General features: G+C 59.1%; 4 protein-coding genes across 4 annotated transcripts; all 4 read right to left on the reverse strand.

The window, feature by feature from the left end:
* Positions 1–862: 862 nt before the first annotated feature.
* LPMP_100680 (hypothetical protein) lies at positions 863–6808 on the reverse strand (the record flags this gene model as incomplete). Its single annotated transcript, XM_010698489.1, has 1 exon — positions 863–6808. The coding sequence occupies one exon, from the start codon at positions 6806–6808 to the stop codon at positions 863–865; it is 5946 nt and encodes a 1981-aa protein (XP_010696791.1).
* A 4870-nt stretch (positions 6809–11678) lies between these two features.
* LPMP_100690 (hypothetical protein) lies at positions 11679–13634 on the reverse strand (the record flags this gene model as incomplete). The annotated part of the gene is made up of 1 exon (XM_010698490.1): positions 11679–13634. One exon carries the CDS (start codon positions 13632–13634, stop codon positions 11679–11681), a length of 1956 nt encoding a protein of 651 aa, XP_010696792.1.
* A 733-nt stretch (positions 13635–14367) lies between these two features.
* LPMP_100700 (hypothetical protein) lies at positions 14368–16425 on the reverse strand (the record flags this gene model as incomplete). Its single annotated transcript, XM_010698491.1, has 1 exon — positions 14368–16425. The coding sequence occupies one exon, from the start codon at positions 16423–16425 to the stop codon at positions 14368–14370; it is 2058 nt and encodes a 685-aa protein (XP_010696793.1).
* A 1641-nt stretch (positions 16426–18066) lies between these two features.
* LPMP_100710 (hypothetical protein) lies at positions 18067–19326 on the reverse strand (the record flags this gene model as incomplete). The annotated part of the gene is made up of 1 exon (XM_010698492.1): positions 18067–19326. The coding sequence occupies one exon, from the start codon at positions 19324–19326 to the stop codon at positions 18067–18069; it is 1260 nt and encodes a 419-aa protein (XP_010696794.1).
* Between the last annotated feature and the right edge of the window lie 233 nt (positions 19327–19559).

The following is a 19559-nucleotide window of genomic DNA, read 5'->3' on the forward strand; positions in this document are numbered from 1 at the left end:
AGGATAAAGCAGGGAGGGGACGGCGGGGGATGGGTGAGTGGCAGGGGAAACGGCGACAGGTGTGGCGAGACAGAACGTGTCAAGTAGACGAGGAGAGGGAGAGGGAGACGTGGAGGAGAAAGGACGAGTGGTTTATAGAAGAAAAGGGAAAGGGAAAGGGGTACAGCGAGACGACGCAGATTGAGATGCGTGGAGAACACTCAAGTGCATCGGTAGGGGCATGCGAGCAGCAGTGGGAGGGGGGGCTGTACGCGTGGACACTGACACATCATAAAGGCCCTCCGGCAGACCCATACGGACAGTCAAGATAGCGGAGCATCATTGAAGAAATGGGATTAGTAGGATGGCAGGAAGGTCGTAGGAGACTATAATAGTGTGTGTATGCGTGAGGACCAAAATATGACCCAGGTAGAGGCCCACAAGAAGCGGGTGGGTAAGGGGGGGGGTAGAAAGAGGAGATAAGGTAAAGGATCAGTGATAAGGGGGGGGGGAGAGAGAGAATCAAGGCAGGTGAACCACAAACAAGCAAAACCAGGAAATAAAAGAAGGTCAGGTGAAGAGCGGATTGAGTTACCGCAGGGAAGAAGAAGAAGATATTCGCTGATCAAAAAGTAAGCAAGTAAACACCCCCACACACCCCCACATACACACACACAGGAGTGGGAAGAGTACCTCAGCTGCGACAACAAGCAACGCGAATACTCAAGAAGAGAGGTGGTGGTTGAACGTCTCTCTGTATCTCTCTCTCCCTCTCTCTCTGTGTGTGTACGCCCCCGCCTTCCCTCTCCCATTGGCGAGATGAACAGGGGAGAGGAGGGGGAAGGCGGGAGGGGGGACAGATCGGCACGCCCACATGGTGTCCTCAACGTTGCAGGCCACGAATCCAAGTTTTAATAGCATTTTTCTTTGTCTTGAGAGTGTCCAGCGCCACGCGCATCCGCTCTGCCTCCGCTGTGGACGCCGTCGCTGGTGCCTTGCTTGCCCGGCGCCCGCCCTCACTTTGCTGCTTCGTCAGCGGGGGTGCGGCAGCATCGCTTAGCTTCCGTTTTGTTGCTGTGCTACTGCTTGCTACCGATGTCGTCTGCGCGCGAGAGCTGCTTGCGCTGCCTTTCCGCTGCGGGTTCATTGTGTTGGCAAGTCCTTTCTCTGCCTTGCTGGTATGTCGCAGGGAAGGCGCCTCTCCTTGCGCTGCCACCCGCAGAGACTGTGAACTCACGGACGGGTGCTTCTCCATCGCCGGGTCTTCAATGTGCTCCCCAGTCCTACTCGCGCACTTGTTACTGCATCTGGTGGCGCCGTCACCGATGGCATCTGCCTTTTTTGCCACCGTCGCCGCGCTGGTGGTGGCGGGCTTCAAGGGCGCCTTGACGAAGGGTTTACTGTGTGACTGCGCGAGCGGCTGAGTAATGGACGGGGACGTTACTACATGAGCCTCGTAGTAGTAGCCCGCCGCCGCCGCCGCTGGCGTCATCTTCATGCGGCTGCGGTGCACAAGCGCCTCGAGCTCGCGGTGGTTCGCCTCCACCTCGCGCCGCTTCTGTTCGTGAATGACGCGCTCCGTCTGGTACGCCGTGACCAGGTAGGCAAGCCGCTGGCGACGGCTAGCAGAGCCCTTGGAAAGCTGGCCGGAGTTGCCACCGCACGGCGAGCAGATGTCGCTGAGCTCGGACATGCTCGACGTACCGCTATGCCCCCGCAGCGCACCGGTAGGCGACGAAAGCAGATTTAATCCGGCGTCAAGGCGAGGCTTCCGTGTACTGCCCACTCCGGCCGCCGCGCCGCCTTTGCTTGTCGTGGTATCGGCCGCCGCGCCGCCTTTGCTTGTCGTGGTAGCGGCCTCAAATTCTAGCGCCTTGCGCTGCATCTTTTGCTTCTTTTTCTCCATGTGCTTCTGCAGCTTCGAGACAATCCACTCCGCAATGAACGCACGTTTGCCGCTCCCCGGCGCGCTCCGGTGATTCTCGCAATCGGACGACATACCAGTGGACGAGTGTTGGCGCCGGTGGTGGCGCTGCAGTGGCGGGTTGTCGCCACCGTCGCAGTAGGCGGGCGAGGTGGCGAGCAGATAGGCGTCGTCCATGCTTACGCCCTCAGTTAACGCAGGGTCGAGGGCACGACAGGTGGCGCAGACGAGATCATCGGAGTTGCGCGGCGCCACTCTTCCCCCGTTCCCAAACACACTCGATGCTTGACGGCTGCTTGCAGCGATGGTGCTGTTCTGCGCACCAGCGCCCGCAATGGTGGGTGAGGCGGCCGAAAAGGAGTCCGCAGCGGGGGTCGCACTAGGGGTTGGCAGCGATGCGAGCGGGCCGCTGCTAAGCGGGTCCTGACTCCTTCGACTACTGCTGTGGACGATTGCAGAGAGGCGGCTCGAGTCCCGCGCGTACGAGGACGCCGGGGATCCTGCTGCTGTGGAGGTGGCCTGCTCCATTGCCCGCAGCATGTCTTCGCCCGCATCTACCGGAGAAGATGGCATCCAGTCCTTCCAACAGAGCCCATCGAGACCGGCCCCAAAGGCGCAGGATGAGGTCGTCGTGATGCTGAGCATCTCGAGCGCCTCCTCGTCGCGGTGGTACAGGTCATCACAGCAGCGAGGGATGTGGTATATGCAGTGCAGTGTGTCGGAGGTGGTCTCCTCACGTTCAACCGCTACTTCACTGCTCTCTTCTTGCTCGTCGTCCCAGCGCGCCCTCGCGTTGTGCCCGTCATCCGTTGTACTCAAGGGCGTGACGCCCAGAGGGGAGCGGATGTGGCAGTCTGCCAGCGACACCACGCAGAGTGGACTGCCAGGCGCCGGTGTCACCGCCGCCGACTGGCGGTACAGGTTGATCAAGGACGCAACTGGTGTCGCTCTCGCCGAGGTGCACCGACGATGGCTGAGGTAATAGCTGCATTCTTCTTCTTCGGTAATGACGCCGCTGTGGACTGCGGCGCGGTAGGCGTCGAAGGCGAGTCTGCCAGCCATACCAGGGCACCGCATCCCCGGCAGCGGTGGCAGGAGCCGGTGGCGGCGGCGCTGGTGGTCTGACCGCTGGTACTTGCAGAATACCTGTGGTGCTGAAGCGGTTGAGGTCACCATGGTGTTGGCGAAGGGCGATGTACGAGCCAGGCCTGGCGAGGCGAGCCGTGCTCCCTGTAGAGAGGCGCTTCCCATTGTGCAGAGCGAGGGCGTGCGCACAAGCGGGTGACTGAGGAAGGACGTCGACGCGAGAGAGCAACTGGATACGCGCTGGTGTGAGCGCACCAAGCTGGTGAAGTTGTGCTGGTGCGACCGGTAGAGCGATGTTTGTGGCTCCAAGAACAAGGGGCTGTAGCAGTTACAGAGGTAGTTCACGCACGACCCTGTGGGGGTGCCGTGCGCCAACATTGTGGACAGGACTGGCGTCGCTGCGACTGTGGCGATGCTGGTGTTCTCGCGCCAGGCCGTGCTCTCGCTGGTGGAGTAGAGGCGTGCTTGCGTGTACGCCAAGGGGCAGAGTGACGTCTCCGGCAGGTTGCTGTCGCTGCCGCACCGCATGAACGATGTGGACGAGTCCCCATACTGCTGCGTTACCTGCGAGACGGAGGCGTGGCTGCAGTAGGTGGCACTGCTGTGGTTGGCGCCGCCCTCGTCACCCATGAGAGGGTGCAGATACCACTCGTCACTGCACAGAGTGGTGGGGGTCACTTCTATGTGAGAGGGGTGGGTGCGCTGCTGCAGCAACTGAAATGACTCGCCAGTACCGCTGGGTACTACCGAGTTGACCGAAAAGTGTGAGGACTGCCAGTGTATTTGCGCGGGGATGCGGGGTGTGTGGTCTGCACCTTCGCCACCGCTTGTGAGGTGTTGGGCGGAAGTGGCCTGTTGGTTTCCCAGGAGTTGCGGGGCGCCCGGCGCGGCGTCCAGAGGCCTCGAGGCTCGAGGAGGAGGTGGCGGCGGCGCCAAGCTGAGAAGCGCCTGCGCCAGTTTCCAGTTTGGAGGTTTGGAGTCCTTGTACAAGTTGGAGGCCATGTGCACCGCCAGTGGAGTGAAGGCCACCGTGTCAGCCGTGAGGGGGAGGGGGTCCTCGTGTGAGGGATGGGGCGGAATCTCTGTGCCGTACTCCACACCGACAGGGGCGCAGTCGCCTGGGGGCGCATGACTCGAGCCTTCTTGTTGGTGTTGCTGACGCAGAAGGAATGAGCGACCTCGCTGCGTCATCACCCTTTTCACGCTGAGTGGTGGCGGCTTCTCCTGACCTCCACCGGCGCTTGTGGAAGTGGGACTGCAACGTTTTACGCTCCGCATCAGCAGCATTGGCGCGGTCACCGCTGGGGAGAAGGGGGAGGTCGGGAACAGCGGTGTCGAGGGAAAAGATGGCAGCGGCGATTGCAAGGTAGGGATGACACCACCTGCGTGCGCAGCCCTACCACCATCGCCAACGCCGCCACGGGTCTTTGTGGCAGCGTTTACGTGTGTGGGGCTGTTCAAGTTGGACAACACGTGCCCGCTTGCCATGGGATCAGAGAAGTTGCGACCGCTCGCGTTCAGGGAGTACAGGGGCTGACCGTAATCCACGCCACGGAGGCCGCTGTGCTGCTGCGGCAGCTGTAGAGACGGGGTGGCGCAGGAGGGGACGGATATCACGGACTGAGAGGTGGACAGGTTCGAGCCTCGATCTGTGCTGAGCTTAAGGCTTTGGTGCTGTGTAGAGAGCGCGTGTGTACTGCTGTGCGTGTTCGCAGTCACATAAGTGACGCGGAGGCGACTCTGGCTGTGGGCGGAGGCAACACCACCCGGCAGCCCACAAATTCCGTGGGCGTTGACAGGACCCATCACCCTGAGAAGATTGTTCGCGTTCTCTGCCACGCCAAGTTGGCGGGAGTGGTAGTAGGAGCCGCAAGCCGCGGCTTCGTCGACGTAGTCCTGCGGAGGAGATCGAATGATGAGAATCGAGTTCGGCTGGCGGACAGCGCTGTGAGAAATGGGAGGGAAATGTTCTATGCTGGATGGCGTTGGCAGTTCCGAGCCAGAAATACCGAGCGCTGACGTGCGCGCAGCCGTGGGGGTGCTCTGCGACAGGATCGTCGAGCTCTTCAGCGTCAGATTCCGACCGGAGAGACGGGGTGCAAGGACGTTGCCGCTGCTGCTGTTGATGACGGAGCTGTGGGCAACAGCGCACGAGACAATCTCCTCGTCTTCGCTCAGGCCGTGCATGCGGGCGTGTGAGTGGGGGGCAGTGGGACGGCTGGCGGTAGAAGATGAGGCGCGTCGTTCTGCTGCTGCCGTTGTGGTGGTCTGATTGGCTTCTCTGTCACTGGAGCACAGCTGCTGCATCAGGTGCAGTGGCACGTCAGCGTGTGGGGCGTTGTCAGAGGAGGTGTTACCAACGGTACGATGCGGGTGTGCGGCGGACCGACCCGTTGATCTGGCGGCGTCGGAGCCTTCCACAGATTCTGACTCCCGTGGTGACGTGAAGCACTGGCGCGGCACTATTTCCACCACTCTGCGGTAACTGTCATCTTCACACGCGACCACGTTTAGCCCCATCTCATGAGCATCTGAGCTCCCCGACGGCGCCGCGCGGCGAATCGGCAGCTGCAGGAGCATCGCCCTCTCTAGTCGCGCGAAGGCCGGGTACTGCGCGAGGAAGCGATGCCACCGCTGCCGTGCCCCGCTCCAGCGAACTGTCACGTGCACAGGATGATGTCCGCTTCGACCGGTCGCCTGTCGTCCTCGGTACGGCGAGTTGTGCGGAAGGCGGATGTGTAGCGGGTCGCGTACATAGTTCCTTCTCTCGCTGCCACTGTCACTGTTGGCTGCAACGCTGCCCACTCTGCTGCTCGAGCTGCCAGCGGTCTTTTTTTTCTTAGTGGCTACCTCGCTTCTAGGAGAGCCTGAGGTCGTCGTCGCGTTAACGCGCGGCGAGACCGGTGCCGTAGAGCTGCTGCCCGCTCTCTTCGGTTTCGTATCGCTTGCATCGCAGCCCGCTGACTTGGGTTTTCTCGTGTTTCGTTTCGGTATGGCATAGCCGGAGTCCTCTGCGGCGCTCACGGGGGCTGCAGCGGACTCTTTCTTTGCCGCCGCCGCCGCCGCCCCGCTTGAGCGTTTTTGTGAGGACACACTCGCGAGGGGGTCGGGAGAAGGAGGGGGAGGAGGGGCGGCGACGACGGTGGTGGTGGCGGCCTTCGCCGGGCTGCTAGCCGACGCGGAGGGCCGTGCAGTGGGTGCGCTGGTTCCTTTGGTTTTCTTGACTGCGGCCGTGGCTTCGCTTGCTGCAGACGTTGACAAAGTTGCTCGCTTCCCCTTCGCGTCCACAGCGGCTGCCGGATTTGCCGTGATGGCCGATGCGCCTCCGAGATTGCCGGATCGCGTGCGCGGAGATGTACGGGGGGTGGACGGGATAGCGTCACTAACGCGTGCCGAGCTCGTCGACTTCACGCTGAGGTTGCTGCTGCTGATCTGCCGCGTCGCTTTCGACAGCGATGTTTCTGTTGTCGTCTGCTGCTGCTCCTCCAGAGACAAGTCCTTAAAGTGGCGTTGAGAACCAGCTATCGCTTGCTTCTTACGCTTGCGCTTCAAGTGCAGACTGAAGGTCTCATACGGGTTGAACATCCCAGCACTGCGGCTTGTTTTACTTTCATAATGAGCGCCAATCACCGCCGTAGTCGAGGAGGGGACTGAAGTGGCCTCAGTGCATTGGCGCCAGAGTAGCTCTTCAGCTTCCTCAAAGACATCATTGGGCGTCTTGTGGTAGTGCGGGGCCGGCCAATGACGGCGCAGCTCGGCACGACAGCTGGGGTGCAGGCTGATGTGCTGCGCCAGGTCCGACAAGTATGCTTGGATCATCCCACTTACTTTTCTTTACTGCTGTTTCTGATTGCTGGCTGTCAGTCCCCTTCTCCCACAGCGGGTGCTCTCTGCGCTACGTCAGCGATGTGCGCGCCAGGCAGAGAGAGAGAGAGCTGGTGGATCGCAAACGCGACGGACAGCAAGCACCAGATTAGAGGGAGGGAAAACTGCTCGTCAGTACTCGCTGATGATTGCCGGTCCCCCAAAACTTGTACGGTGTAGACCGTGTTGTATGGTACGGGATTGTGGGACCGGGCAGCAGCGGGGGGTGGGCGGGCTGCGATAGAGAGGGAGAGGGTGGGCGAGGTGGAGGTGTGCAGCAGACACACACACACACACACACCTAAAAGCCGGCACGACAACGATAAGAAGTACGGCCACAAGTTATAGACTTCTACCCAGGGAGTCTTTTCTGTGTCTCGTACGACGTCTCGTGCTCACACTTTCTTTCGCTCTCTCCCCAACTCCAATGCCTTTCGTCAGGAGTGTGTGCGAGTGCAGACACTTCCAGACGCGGCAAACCTGAATGCAGGAGGAGGAGGAGGAGGGGGGGGTGATGGGGGTGGTGGGGGTGGGGGACTCCTACTCTCTAGGCGTGAACACCTGTAAGCGTGAGTTAGCGTCCACAGGAAGGAAGAAAGAGAGAAAGCAAAGATGAAAAGCAGCTCAAAGCTGTGCTTCGCTGAACTGAACTGAGAGGAGGGGAGGAGAGGCAAAGAAGGATATACGCGTGTGTACGCCTTTGCCTAGAGTGCCTCCCTTTCCGTTTACAGAGTTTCACTATATAAGAGGGGGGAGGGGGGAGGCGCCTGCTCTCTCGCTGCACGGAAAAGGAAGGAGGAGGGAGAGGGAGAGGAGGGGGTACACAAGTTATGAGGTGCGACTCTTCACGTGTGCTGATGCCTGCGTGCATGCAGGCACCCTCCTACACGTCTCTCAGAAAGCGCTCGCTGCCTCACTCCTTGTTTCCTTCTATGTGCCCACGTCAATTTCGCTCGCGCGGTGCACCACTCCTTCGCTGCACAAGATGAGGGAGAGGGGGGGGGGGAGGGAGGGAGGGAGGGCAGAGCAGAGCAGGAGAGCAAGTGAAAAAAGGCACCCGCGAGGTGCCGTGTCAATGAGTGATGAGGAAGGGGAGGTGGGAGGTGGGAGGGGAGGGGGATGTCGAGCAGGTGTTTTAAAAAACAATCACCAGCCTGTACGACCCCGATAAACAATACGCAAAGAAAGGAATGAGACAGACAGACAGACAGGGAGGTAGGGAGGGGGGAAGACACGAAAAGAAGCAACGGTCAAAGCACACGTTGACGGCGCTGAGTGGCAAGAGACGCTAACGAACTACGAAGAAAAGCAGACGCCGGATGAGTGGGCGGTGGGGGAGGAGCAAAACAGCTCTACAGCTATCGAGCAAGAGCGTACAAGTCAGTGAAAAACAAAAAGAAAGACGCTTGGCATACGAAAGGAGGCAAAAGTAGATGAGGCGCGCGCTACACGCAGAGGGGACACACACACACACACACACACACACACACACACACGCACGCACCCAGGCTGTCCAGGTGCCGCTCCTACAGGCAGGGCAGAACGACAAGAGCGGCACCGCAGAGAAAGCAGCTGTGCGTGTAGTAGTCGACCCCACAGAAAGAGCGAAAGAGCAATGAAAAGAGGAAAGTACGAAGCGAGACGAGCGCACAGGGAAGGGCAGCTCTTCCCCCTCACAGGAGCAAAGTGACTGCGTGTGTACGACTTTCCCCACGTGGTGAACGTCGTTTGTCTCTTTTCCTCCCGCTCCCCACGGCGAAGAAAAAATTCACACGGTGCACTTTTGCTTGTCTCCCTGCCTCCTGTCCCTGGACTCAAATGCTGAGTAGTGTTCGATTTCGTCTCTCTTCCTCTTTTTGTGGTTGAGCTGCGCGTTAAGGCTTTTGATCTGCTCTCCCTCCTCTCCCCCCTCCCTTTATTGCCATATATATATATATATATATGTGTGTGTGTGTGCTCGAGACAGTCGCACGTCCGTCCAACAAGCGGTGATCCTGAATGGGCCCCTCTTCCTCTTTCGTTACTGTGATCGTATTCCGCCTCGTGTCCTGCACCTCTCGCTGGAGAAGGAAGAGCGTTGCGTGCAACTCCACGGATGAGGCGGCAGCAAAGGAAATCGAGAGAGGGAGGGAGGAGGACTGAGGGAGGGGAGGGGAGGGGAGGGGAAGATGAAAAATAAATAAGGCAATACTGCTAATAACGTAGTCCGCTGTTCTGCAGACTACACAGAGAGAGAGAGAGACCCAAAGGAGGGCGCGATACGGGGAAACCGCAAAGAAAAGGCAGGGGCAAGGGAGAGAGAGAGAGGGGGCAGCAACTTCTGTCAGCGGAGAAGCGGAGGAAATGACGACAAACAAACGAAGGAAGGAAAGCAAAAGCTGATCGGACGAGAGGATAATATAGGGTGGGGAGGGGTGGGGCAGCTTATCGCAAGCAAAGAGAAGGTTAATCGCAGACACGGAGAAATAAGAGAAACAGAGACGCGCACGCACACACCAGAGCTGGTCGTTCTTCTGCCTGATGTTTCTCTTGGGTCTGCGCTTGCCTTCGCTTCGCTTTCTATGCTTATCGCTTCCTGTCAACCCGCTTTTCCTTATTCCTCCTCTCTCCTCCTATGCTCGCGTGCTTTTGATAGCAAATCAGCCGACTCGTGTCTAGGAGGGAGGGTGAGGTGAGGTGAGCCGGTTCACACTGTCCTGATGTACCCTACCAGCGGAGAACAGAAGAGAGTCGACAATTTTCACTCACAGGAAGCGAGTAAGCTACCGTGTGAGATGCGGTGTGGTCCCTTCCCTGGGAGGGAGGGAGGGAGGGGGGAGGGTGACAGTGCCCTGAGGAAAGAGGCCTGGGCAGGTAGCGGAGTGGTGAGGGGCGGGGTGTTTTTGATTTTTTCTCTGTATGACGGTTAGAGGGCCGGTAGCACTAATATGCCTCCCTCCTCCTCCTCCTCCCCCTATACACACACGCACGCACGCACACAAGCGTAAAGCCAGAGTGACACAAGGCACCCAAGAGCCCTTTTGCAGTAGAACTTAGGTGGTAGTAGGGCAGGAGGGGGAGGGGCAGGGGAGAGAGCTGTGGACGACACTGCCCCCGACAAGGTGAGGAAGAAATAGTAAAGGCCAACTCAGGACAACAGAGAGAGAAACGGAGAGTGGTAGGGGGAGAAGACAAATGGGAGAGGAAAGAGATCCTTGGAGAACAAGGTATAGGAATATAGATATAGATGGAGAGGGTTAGGGCAAGAGCGAGTGACTGTAGAAAGGGGAGGTGGGGGTGGGGTAGGAAGAAGGCGCGGTATGACGGTAGTGTCAATCGCAGCAACAAACAACTCCCCCCCAAAGCAAGCGCACAAGAAAAGGGGCGCGGTGTGGCGTGTGCGTGCGTATGCGTGTGAGGAGGCAGAGACAACGAAGCAGTCAAAACGCACCCACACACCTACACAGGCAGGCAGGCAGGCAGGCAGGCAGGCAGGCAAGGCGAAAGAGAATCAGCGGAATACTCAGGCAAGAGCACGCGAAAACGAAAAGCCACAGATGAAAGGCCCCAATAGCAGAGAGAGAGAGAGAGAGGGTGAAGAGGGAAGACAGAACAATGCACAGTTTCATTCAGAGGCGGTGGTGCAAGTGACCTTTGCGTGCTGAGTTGCGTGAGCGTGTGTGGGGTGTACTTTTTTTAAAAGGGAGAAATAATGAAACAAGAAAACAAGGAAAAAATGAACACGCTGTTTGCTGGACGTCGAAAGTGTGTGTGTGTGTGCCTCATCACCGAAGGACATACAAGACACCGCCCACGCAAAACTTTGGATACACTTCTACCCGTAGACGCTTTGGCTGGTGCACACACACACACACACCTATCCACCCCAAAAGAGAAATAGGAGGAGAGAGGGGGAAGGAGAGGGGAGGGGAGGGTAAAGCGGAGAAGGGCAGTAATACCCGATTCGCGTAGGATTCAAAAGTTGGTGCTTGAGCTTTTGTATGTCGGTGCGCATACTCGCGCGCCAGCTTGTATGTATACTCGTCTATTTCACTTATTTCTGTGCTTATATAACACTGATGACGATCTCTCTCTTTTTTTTCTCTCTGTGTGTGTGTGTGTGTGTGTGCGTGCGAGAGAGAGAGAAAAGACAGGGAAAAGTCGAGGGAGTGAGGGAGGAGGGTGGTGGTGATGACTGTGATGGTGAAACGTACTCACATGTCTCACGCCGTAAGCGTACATGCGCGTGCGCGCAACAGCGCGAGAGTGTAGAGCCCGGGCTGAAGGCGACGAAAGAGAGAAGGGCGGGAGGCGTGACGGCGGTACTAAAGTTTATGCGCGTGTGTGTGTGCGCGCGCGTCTCCATCAACTCATATACCCCAGTCATGTGTTTGTTTTCGAAGTGGGGGGGGTCGTCGTCGTCGTTTCGCGAGCTTTGCTCTTTCACATTTTTCTTTGTCTTAGCCTCTGCTGTCTGCCACGACGCGGTAGGAGGTACCACGGCCGGCTGCCGAGAGCCGCCGTCGCAGCTCCACGCGGCAAATAGGGACGAACACGCACCCCGGAGAGAGACAGAGAAGGCCCCAAAAGGCGCACGTTCATGTGAGTGTGGGCTTGACGGTTGCAGGGACACCCCATTGTGGTGGTGGGGGGGGAGGGGGGTAGGACGGCGGCGCCATCACGGCCTTCCTTCCACCGATGCGCATGCCCGCAACAGGTGCCTCTTCCCAAGCCCCCGTGTGTGGATGTGTGCCTTCTCTGATGCAAAGACGAGCACACGCGCGTGAGCACGGAGGCTTGGGGGGTGGGTTGGTGGAGGTGTTCTATCGTGCGCACCCTCACGACTTCACGGCGGTGCCACTGCTTCTCCGCCTTCTGCGGCCAGCGCGGCCACGACGCGTCCGACTGCGTCACCACATCCGTACTGGAAGGTGGAGAAGTTCACGTGCGTGTAGCCGTGAGCGCGGAGGTCTCGCACAATGGCCACCGTGATGTCCACCATCCGCTCCTGGAAGCACGTCTCCGCTGTTTCCTTCGCCTGCTGATACATATCGATCGCACCGCGAGATACTGAACAATTTGGTTTTCTTTCCGGCACCCCAGTTGGCGCACTGCTGTGACCGTGTGCTGTGTCCTTAGTCGAGGCGGCCGCTTTGCGCAGCGTCTCCACTGCGGAGTGCAGCGCCCCCTCGTACTCGTGCAATGCAGCTTGAAATGGTGGACTCGGGATGACTTTGAGCTGCAGTGTCGAGCGCAGAAACTGGTCTCCCCGCAGTGGCGCCATCAACCCTGGCACTACAACCAGAGAGGGCGATGACGATGGCAGCATTGCTGCTGGTGCTGTTGATTCTACGCATGTCAGACTCGTTGTCTTCTCTTCGGTGGCAGCAGTGCTGTTGCCGTCGTGGTCGCACAGAACGCTTCTGGCAGTGGCCACCGATGAGCACAGCGCACTCCGTATGTCCTCTACGTAGTCCAAAAGCTCTGCGGCGGAGGTGATCATCTGTGTCACAACCACGCAAGCGCCTACGTTGCCAGAGGCGTCCCAAGTGCCGGCTGCGACGCATTGCCGCGTTCCAGGTGGTCTGAGAAGCACCTTGTCCGCGATTGTCCGCCGCGTACAGGCGGCACGCACGTCAGGTGGGTAGGAGGATGGCATCGTCCATAGTCGACGCACGGCATCGAGGCGGGCGAGAAGAGCACCAGCAATCTCCACGCAGGACTCGACCGACGGAGGGTGTGGGGAACTGTATGTTCCCTGAGCCCGTCGCAGCCGCGCTTCCGTGCTGGTAAGGACGGCGTCTACTTCATCAAGGAAGCGAAGGGAGGCCGGCGTCTGGTATGGTAAGAGTGACTGCTCCGAGGGCGCCGGTGCAGCGGTGACGGCATCGGCTGACTCTTGCGCTGTTCCCCACTTCCGGTCTAGCACGTGGCCCTGCGGATACCCGCCTACACACATGCAGATCGCCCCGCTAGCGGATTCACTACCCGAAGCCTCAGGCATTGCTCCTACACCATGACTTCGGAGAGCGGAGTTGATGAAGCCCAGTAGATCAATACCATCCGCGAAGTCAAAGTATGGGTTGAAGGAAGGGGAAGAAGGAGACGTGGATGCTCCGGCCTTCTGAGCAGCAGCTGTTAGGCGCTGCCGAGTGTAGCCACCATCATCACCGCGCAAGACCATCAGCCCAAGGCTGCGGTGGCGAGTCGCTTCTCGAGAGTTTGCCATGCCCAGCTCGGTGGCAGGTGGTGTAGAGGTGCGGCGACTAAAGTCACCGAGGACAGCGATCATTCCGACCCGACTCGCACCCGTCAGCGTCGTCGTCGGCAGCATAGAGGCAGGAGAAGAGGACTTGTGCTGCACCGACGCCGCGGGGAACGTGGCGCGCGTGGCTGTGACAGTGAGGGCAAGACCCACATCTGCCGCGAGACATTGGTGGAGGTACGAGAGTGCCTGCTGGGTCGAAGATGTCTCTGCCGCGTTTGCCGCGTGGTCTGCGGAGCCTGTTGCGGTCGCCGCGCCCTCCGACTCGGCAGAGGTAAAGTACGGACTGTAGCTCGTACAGGTGAGAAACGTTGGATGCGGGACGTGGCGCAGCAGCGTACTGACGTGCGCCTCGAAGGCAGGTGTAGCGGAGGGGGCGGGTGGCGGCACCACAGCGAAGCTGTAGGACATGTGAAGCGGTGCTACAGAAGGGTGGTCAGAGGCGATCTTGGGTGAACGGTTATGGCTAGTAGCGAAGAGGGGCAGCGTGGGCTGCAGCAACTGTAGGCGACGACATAGCGGCGGGGCATTGGCCATACTGATGCGAGAGAGGCGCTGTCGCACGAGTAGACTGACATGACGACGGCAGGAATGACACTGTAGGGGTAGTCCGATGGCTTCCCCCCTTAGAAGTGCTGCCCGAGTCAGTGACTGGTTTGTCTCTCTCTTTCTCTTTCACTCCGTCTAGGCGCACGTGCGCAGTAATGAAGGCAAGCGGAAGAGGGGGAAGGGTGGCGGCTGAGGGAAGCCTCGAGATCGAGGTGGCGCTACGGAATGTAATGTGCTAGTTGCACTAAACGCTCAAGAAGATGGAGCTCAGTGAGGTGGCAGGAAACAGTGGCTTATGGCGGTGATGGGGAGAAACGACCGCCGGTTACTGTGCAGCGCCATTCAGCAGCCACCGTGGCAGAAGGGTTTCTCTGAGCGGGTTCTTTTCGATGGCGCGATTGCGGGGTACGGTGAAGTGCAGCGAGGGTAGTGGAGAGTCGTCTTTTCATGGCTTTCCTGCAGGGTGTGCGAGTCCCCACAACCCACATGCGCACCCAGCAAAGATGTGCTACACAAGGTGAAACGATACCTTCTCGAGAAGAGAAGAAAGCGTGCCGAGTGGACTATTCGGTGCGTGTGTGTGTGTGTGTATGGGGCGGGGGAGGGAGGGAAGGAGCAGCAGTGATCGACATCCGCGTTGGCAAACTCCAGCAAGAGCAGCAGAGGTACCACGGCAAAGGAAAACAAAACTTTTCACCTCTTCCCCTTCTCTTTTCGCGGCTCACTGCTCGGCGAACGCACCACGCTGTGCATCGTAGGCTGCCAGCAGCTGCGCCACTCGCACATCCACCTTGTCGTTGGACATTGTGAAGAGATGCAGCCGCGTTTGCCCATGTTGCTGAAGATCGTGGAGGAGATCAACCGTCTCCGACAGCCACGCCGAGGTGAAGTGGCTAGACGCGGAGCGCTGCACCTGGCGCGCGCGCGCTTCAACTTGGGCGACGCGATCCTTGCTCACCGCCAGTGTTACCGCAGGGATGTCGCTCTCGGTGAGTGTTTGCAAGAGAGTATTGTCCCTCAGCGCCAACACTTGCATCACCCAAGGATGCTCGTCAGCAAGCTGACGCCATGCATTCATGAGCTCACTAGCGTACACCTCCAGCGCCTGCTGCATGCGCGCGCTGGGAATCACTTTGGAGTAGTACAGCGAGCGTAGCAGTACGTGCACATCGGTAGGATGTGGCAGCAACACACCAGGGATGACGGAGATTGGCGTGAGTGTGGTCGGCGCAGCTGCGTGTGAAGGCAGCAGCTGCTGGTGCCCGTCACCAGCGCGCACACCAGAAGTTGGCTCTGGTTGCTCTCCGCCAGCGGCAGTGGCATCCCACGCACGCAGCCCACGCTGAATTTCCTCCACGTAGCCCGTCAACTCCCTCGCCGTTGTGACCGTCTGTGTCACGATCACGGCGGCTGCAGAGTCACCACGGCGGCTGCCGTTATCGATCCATCGATGATGGGGTGCATCAGGTGACCGCAGTAGCACCTTCTCTTGAAGCATTTGGCGTATACAGGCGGCTCGCACATCCGGCTCGTAACTGGAGGAAGACGTCCATAGTCGCCGCACTGTTTTAAGTCGCCCCAGCGTGCGACATAATTCCTTTAGCTCCGGCATGGCAACATGCTGCGAGTAAAAGTGCCGCGCACACTCACTGAACTCGCCGGAGGCCACGGAGGGCGCGCCATCATTGACGCTGGTGTCGCTTGAGTTCTTCTCGGCTGGTACCACACACGCCCGACTTTCGGTAATGCACGCCGCAGCCGTGAGGGTGTACGTCGCGGCATCAAAGTCCTTCTCGAACGCACGCAGAAACTCAAGGCTGCGCTGTCGCCGCGCCGCGATGCTTCTTTCATTCGTTGCCGCCGCACCGGATGTGGCTACGTCTGCAGAGAACGAATAGGGTGCTGATGTCGTGCTCCATGTGCGGTCCAGCGGGTGCCCCTGTGGGTAGCCTGCCACGCACAGCTCTAACGCGCTGACACGCGAGCAGCCATCGAATGGGTTCTGCTGCTGCTGATTCTTCCAGGCGCTGACGTGGCGAACCAGCTCGGTACCGGCGCGGAGGGTGCCATGCGCCCGCTGTGACGGCGATGCTACCTCTCCTGTCATAGTACTGAGAGCCCCGGTGAGGGGTCCGTTGGAGCTGTCTGCACTGAGGCAGAGCGGAAGATCAGGTGGGGTATCGCCGCGCACGAGCAGAAGTCGGCTACCGCCATGCACGAAGACAAAATCTGCCACCACCGCGTCGATCCCGCCTGGGGTGGCGGCTGCATGAGCCGCATCGTGCCCAGCAGCTGACAGGGGTTGACTGCAGCCTCTGCTCTCCGTCGCACTGGGGGTACAGTTGGGTACAGTCGTGCTGATGGTGAGGGTTACCGGCACACGCCAGTGATGACGAAAAAGAAAGAGCGCAGCTTGCGTTGTTGACATGTCCTCTGCGAAGGACGATGGGGCAGGGGAGTCGGACGCGAGTGTTGGGGAAACGGCACTTGCCGCCGCGGCGTCCACGTGGCGGGCACTGAAGTACGTCTCCTTACAAGGCATAACAACCCCCACAAGGCTGTGCCGCGGTGCACCAGGTCTTTTCGAGGTGGTGGAAGAGGAAACGTCACGCTCTGATGGACATGTGGCGAACTGCACTAGCGAGTCACACAAGTGCACAAACTGAAGCCAACGCTCCGACACTAGTGGCAGCAGTGGGGCGGGGGAGCTGTCGGGCAGCCCTCGCAGGCAGGCGATGAGCTCCTCGGTGCTCATCACGCGCTTTCCTGGGTTCGTCATTACGGTCTTCGTCTCGGAAGCTGCGCTTTCTTCCGTCTTTGCAGGTTGTGCTCCACCGAGCGCGTGTGTGGAGCGATGGACCGCACCTGAGCAGGTGCCGATGGGAGTCCTGGTCGCCCTCCCCGCAGCGGCGACGAAAGGTGTGCGGTCGGGAAGATGTGGAAGCGAAAGCTCCACCGAGAAAGACAGTGGTGGTGGCAGAGTCGCAGACGACGAGTAGGACACGCGCCGCATGATAGGTGCGAAGAAGCGCACACACCGTTGCCACACACCCCTGCATGATGATGCCGTTCCCCGCATTAATGTCTGTCTGCCCAGGTCTGTGTCCATAGCGCATGTGCCTGCACGTGTGCGAGGTTATTCGGTACCGCGGTGAAAGAGACAAGTAGGCAGGAGAATGCAGGACAGAGGAGAGAACGAGTTCAGAGTAGAGCGCAAGAAGAGGCGACGCTGCACGCAGACACACATATAGATGCGTAAAGGTATACCACTCACAGAAGTCTTTGCCCACGCCATGAACTGCGTTCTCCCGCCATGGCGGTCATCTCTCTTTTTCCGCCTTGCATCGTCCAGAGTGCGGGTGGAAGGGGGAGGGAGAGGTAGCACACTTGTACAGGCACACATAACTGAGCGAGTAACACATGGGCTTCGTGCCAGCCACGCCCAAGGTCCCTCTGTGGTGTAGTACATTGCGTGCACTCACCGAAGATGTGCCTGTGTGTGTGTGTGTGTGGGAGAGAGAGAGAGAGGGGATGGGAGGGGAGAGGCGGCGTGAGGTGATCGCGTTGCGTATGCCACCTAGCAAGTGAGGAGAACAGAAGGGAGAAGAATCAAACACTGCCAACGGCAACAGAGGAGGGAGGGAGGGGGGGGGCGAGGAATCGGGAGAAGGAACGGGGAAGGGAGGAAGCGAAAGATCAAGGAGTGCCCTCCCTCCCTCTCCCCCCCACACACATACACGCACACACTCAAGAAGATACATACAGATAAACAGAGAGCGAGGGAGAGAGGTTAAGAGCTGCTGGAGATGTGGAGAACACACCCACCCTTCTACCCACACACGGGCATGCGTACACACTGGAGGAGAGAAAAGGGCAGAGGGGGTCAACAACACACTTGCCCATGTTGCCCATCCAAGGAGGCCGAGACACAAAGTTGTACCAGAATCCTCTCCCTCACCAGCCCACACGTGTATTATGTAGTTCGCCATCCCCATCCCCATCCCCATCGCCATCACAACACTCGTGCGATACAGCGCACTGTCTCGTCGTCGACAGCAACACAGAGAACAAACAAAAAAATTGCATTGTGTCCTCACTTTGATACCTGAGCTTGCGCGCACACCTCTAAGCGCAATACACACACACACACACACACACACACACACACGCGTGCTGGTGCTGACTCCGCTGTCCTCACTGCTCCCCTTCGATCCATCAGCGCAGCTCTCTTGAGACTGGTACTTTGATTACCATAACTCTACACCTCCACCCCCGCCTTTCATCACCACCCCCTGCACGCGCTGGTTCAGCGACTGCAACGACAGAGTGCAGGGTGTGGTGGCGAGAGGCAGGGGCCAGTGGGGAGAGCGCGAGAACGAGGGGTCCATGGGAGTGTGCGTGTGTGTGCGCGCGCGTTTGATTAGCTCTTCCAGATTCTGCACGTGTTGTCCTTGCTGCCGGTCAATATCGTATCTCCTTCGTAGTTGAAGGAGCACGAGAAGATTTCGTCCGTATGGCCGACGAGTGACTGCAGCACCTGGCCTGTTTCGACGCTCCAGAGATTGCAGCGCTTATCTCCGGAGGCGGTGATGATCTTCGTTCCCTGCGGATTGAACTCGAGCTTCGAAATTTCGCCTTCGTGGTCGTTCAGGCTGGCAATGCAGTGGCACGTCGCCGTGTTGTACACTCGAGCCGTCGTGTCGGCGCTCGCACTCGCCACCATGTTGCCTGACACGCTGAAGGCCACGTCCAGCACCTCGTCTGTGTGCCCCCGCAGCGTTGACACGCACTGGCCAGACGAGATATCCCACAGCTTGCACGTGCGATCGATGCTGCCCGTGACGACTAAGTTGGAGGCGTAGTTAAACTGCACCGACGAGATCTCGCCGCGGTGCTCACGCAGGGTGTGGACGACGGTGCCGGTTCGCACGTCCCACAACTTCGCTGTGTGGTCGAAGGAGCCCGTGACGATAAGGTCGCCGTACGTGTTGAAGTTCAGCGCTACGATTTCGGCCGTGTGGTCCATCAGCGTCTGCAGGCACTGGCCCGTTTCCACGTCCCACACCTTCGCCGTGTTGTCCATCGACCCCGTGCCGATGAGCGTGCTCTGCGGGTTGAAGGACATGCAAACAATCTCTGTCACGTGCCCAGTCAGCGTGTGCAGGCACTGGCCCGACTCGGCGTCCCATATTTTGCACGTCTTATCGAAGCTGCCCGTGGCGACGCGGTTTCCGTATGGGTTGTTGAAGCCCACACAGTAGACGACGTTGCGGTGGCCCTCGAGCGACACGAGTTCGCTGCCCGTCGCCGTCTCCCACACTTTGCAGGTGCGGTCGTACGAGCCTGTCACAAACTTTGCGCCATTTTTGTTGAAGGCGCAGTTCGTCAGCGGCAGCATGTGCGCACGCAGACTCTTGAAGAGGGTGAAGGTCTGGCTCGGATTGTTGCCAGCGATGAGCTTCTCTACGAGCCGCTGCAGGTACAGGAATATTTGGTCACGGTACTTGCCGTTCAGCAACGGCTCCTCGGCGATGATTTTATCGACTAAAGGCTCTAGTGGTGTTGTTGGGGTGAGGCTCAGCAGCCCAATCGTCTTCTGCCCCACCAGCCCGGCAGACGTTTCATACTCGAGCGTAATACCCGGCGGGTAGTAGCGCAACAAAAAGCAGCGGAGCTTCATGATTGTGGGGTAAAGACGCTGATGTAGGCTTGCGTCAGAGTGACTAGAGAGGTGAAAGGGCCCTGTTAGACGTGCGGTGCACAGCGGGAGTTTCTTCTTGCTCTCTTCGTCGGTTACCCTTTGCGCGAACGCACGCCACCCAGACGCGCAGGCACCCCTCCCACACCCCACTTCACTCACCTGCACAGAATGCTGAGCGGGTCCGCAAGAGAACCAAAATACGTACGTTGGCG

Source organism: Leishmania panamensis, assembly GCF_000755165.1.
Source record: "Leishmania panamensis strain MHOM/PA/94/PSC-1 chromosome 10 sequence".
In the NCBI taxonomy this organism is placed as follows: Eukaryota; Euglenozoa; class Kinetoplastea; order Trypanosomatida; family Trypanosomatidae; genus Leishmania; species Leishmania panamensis.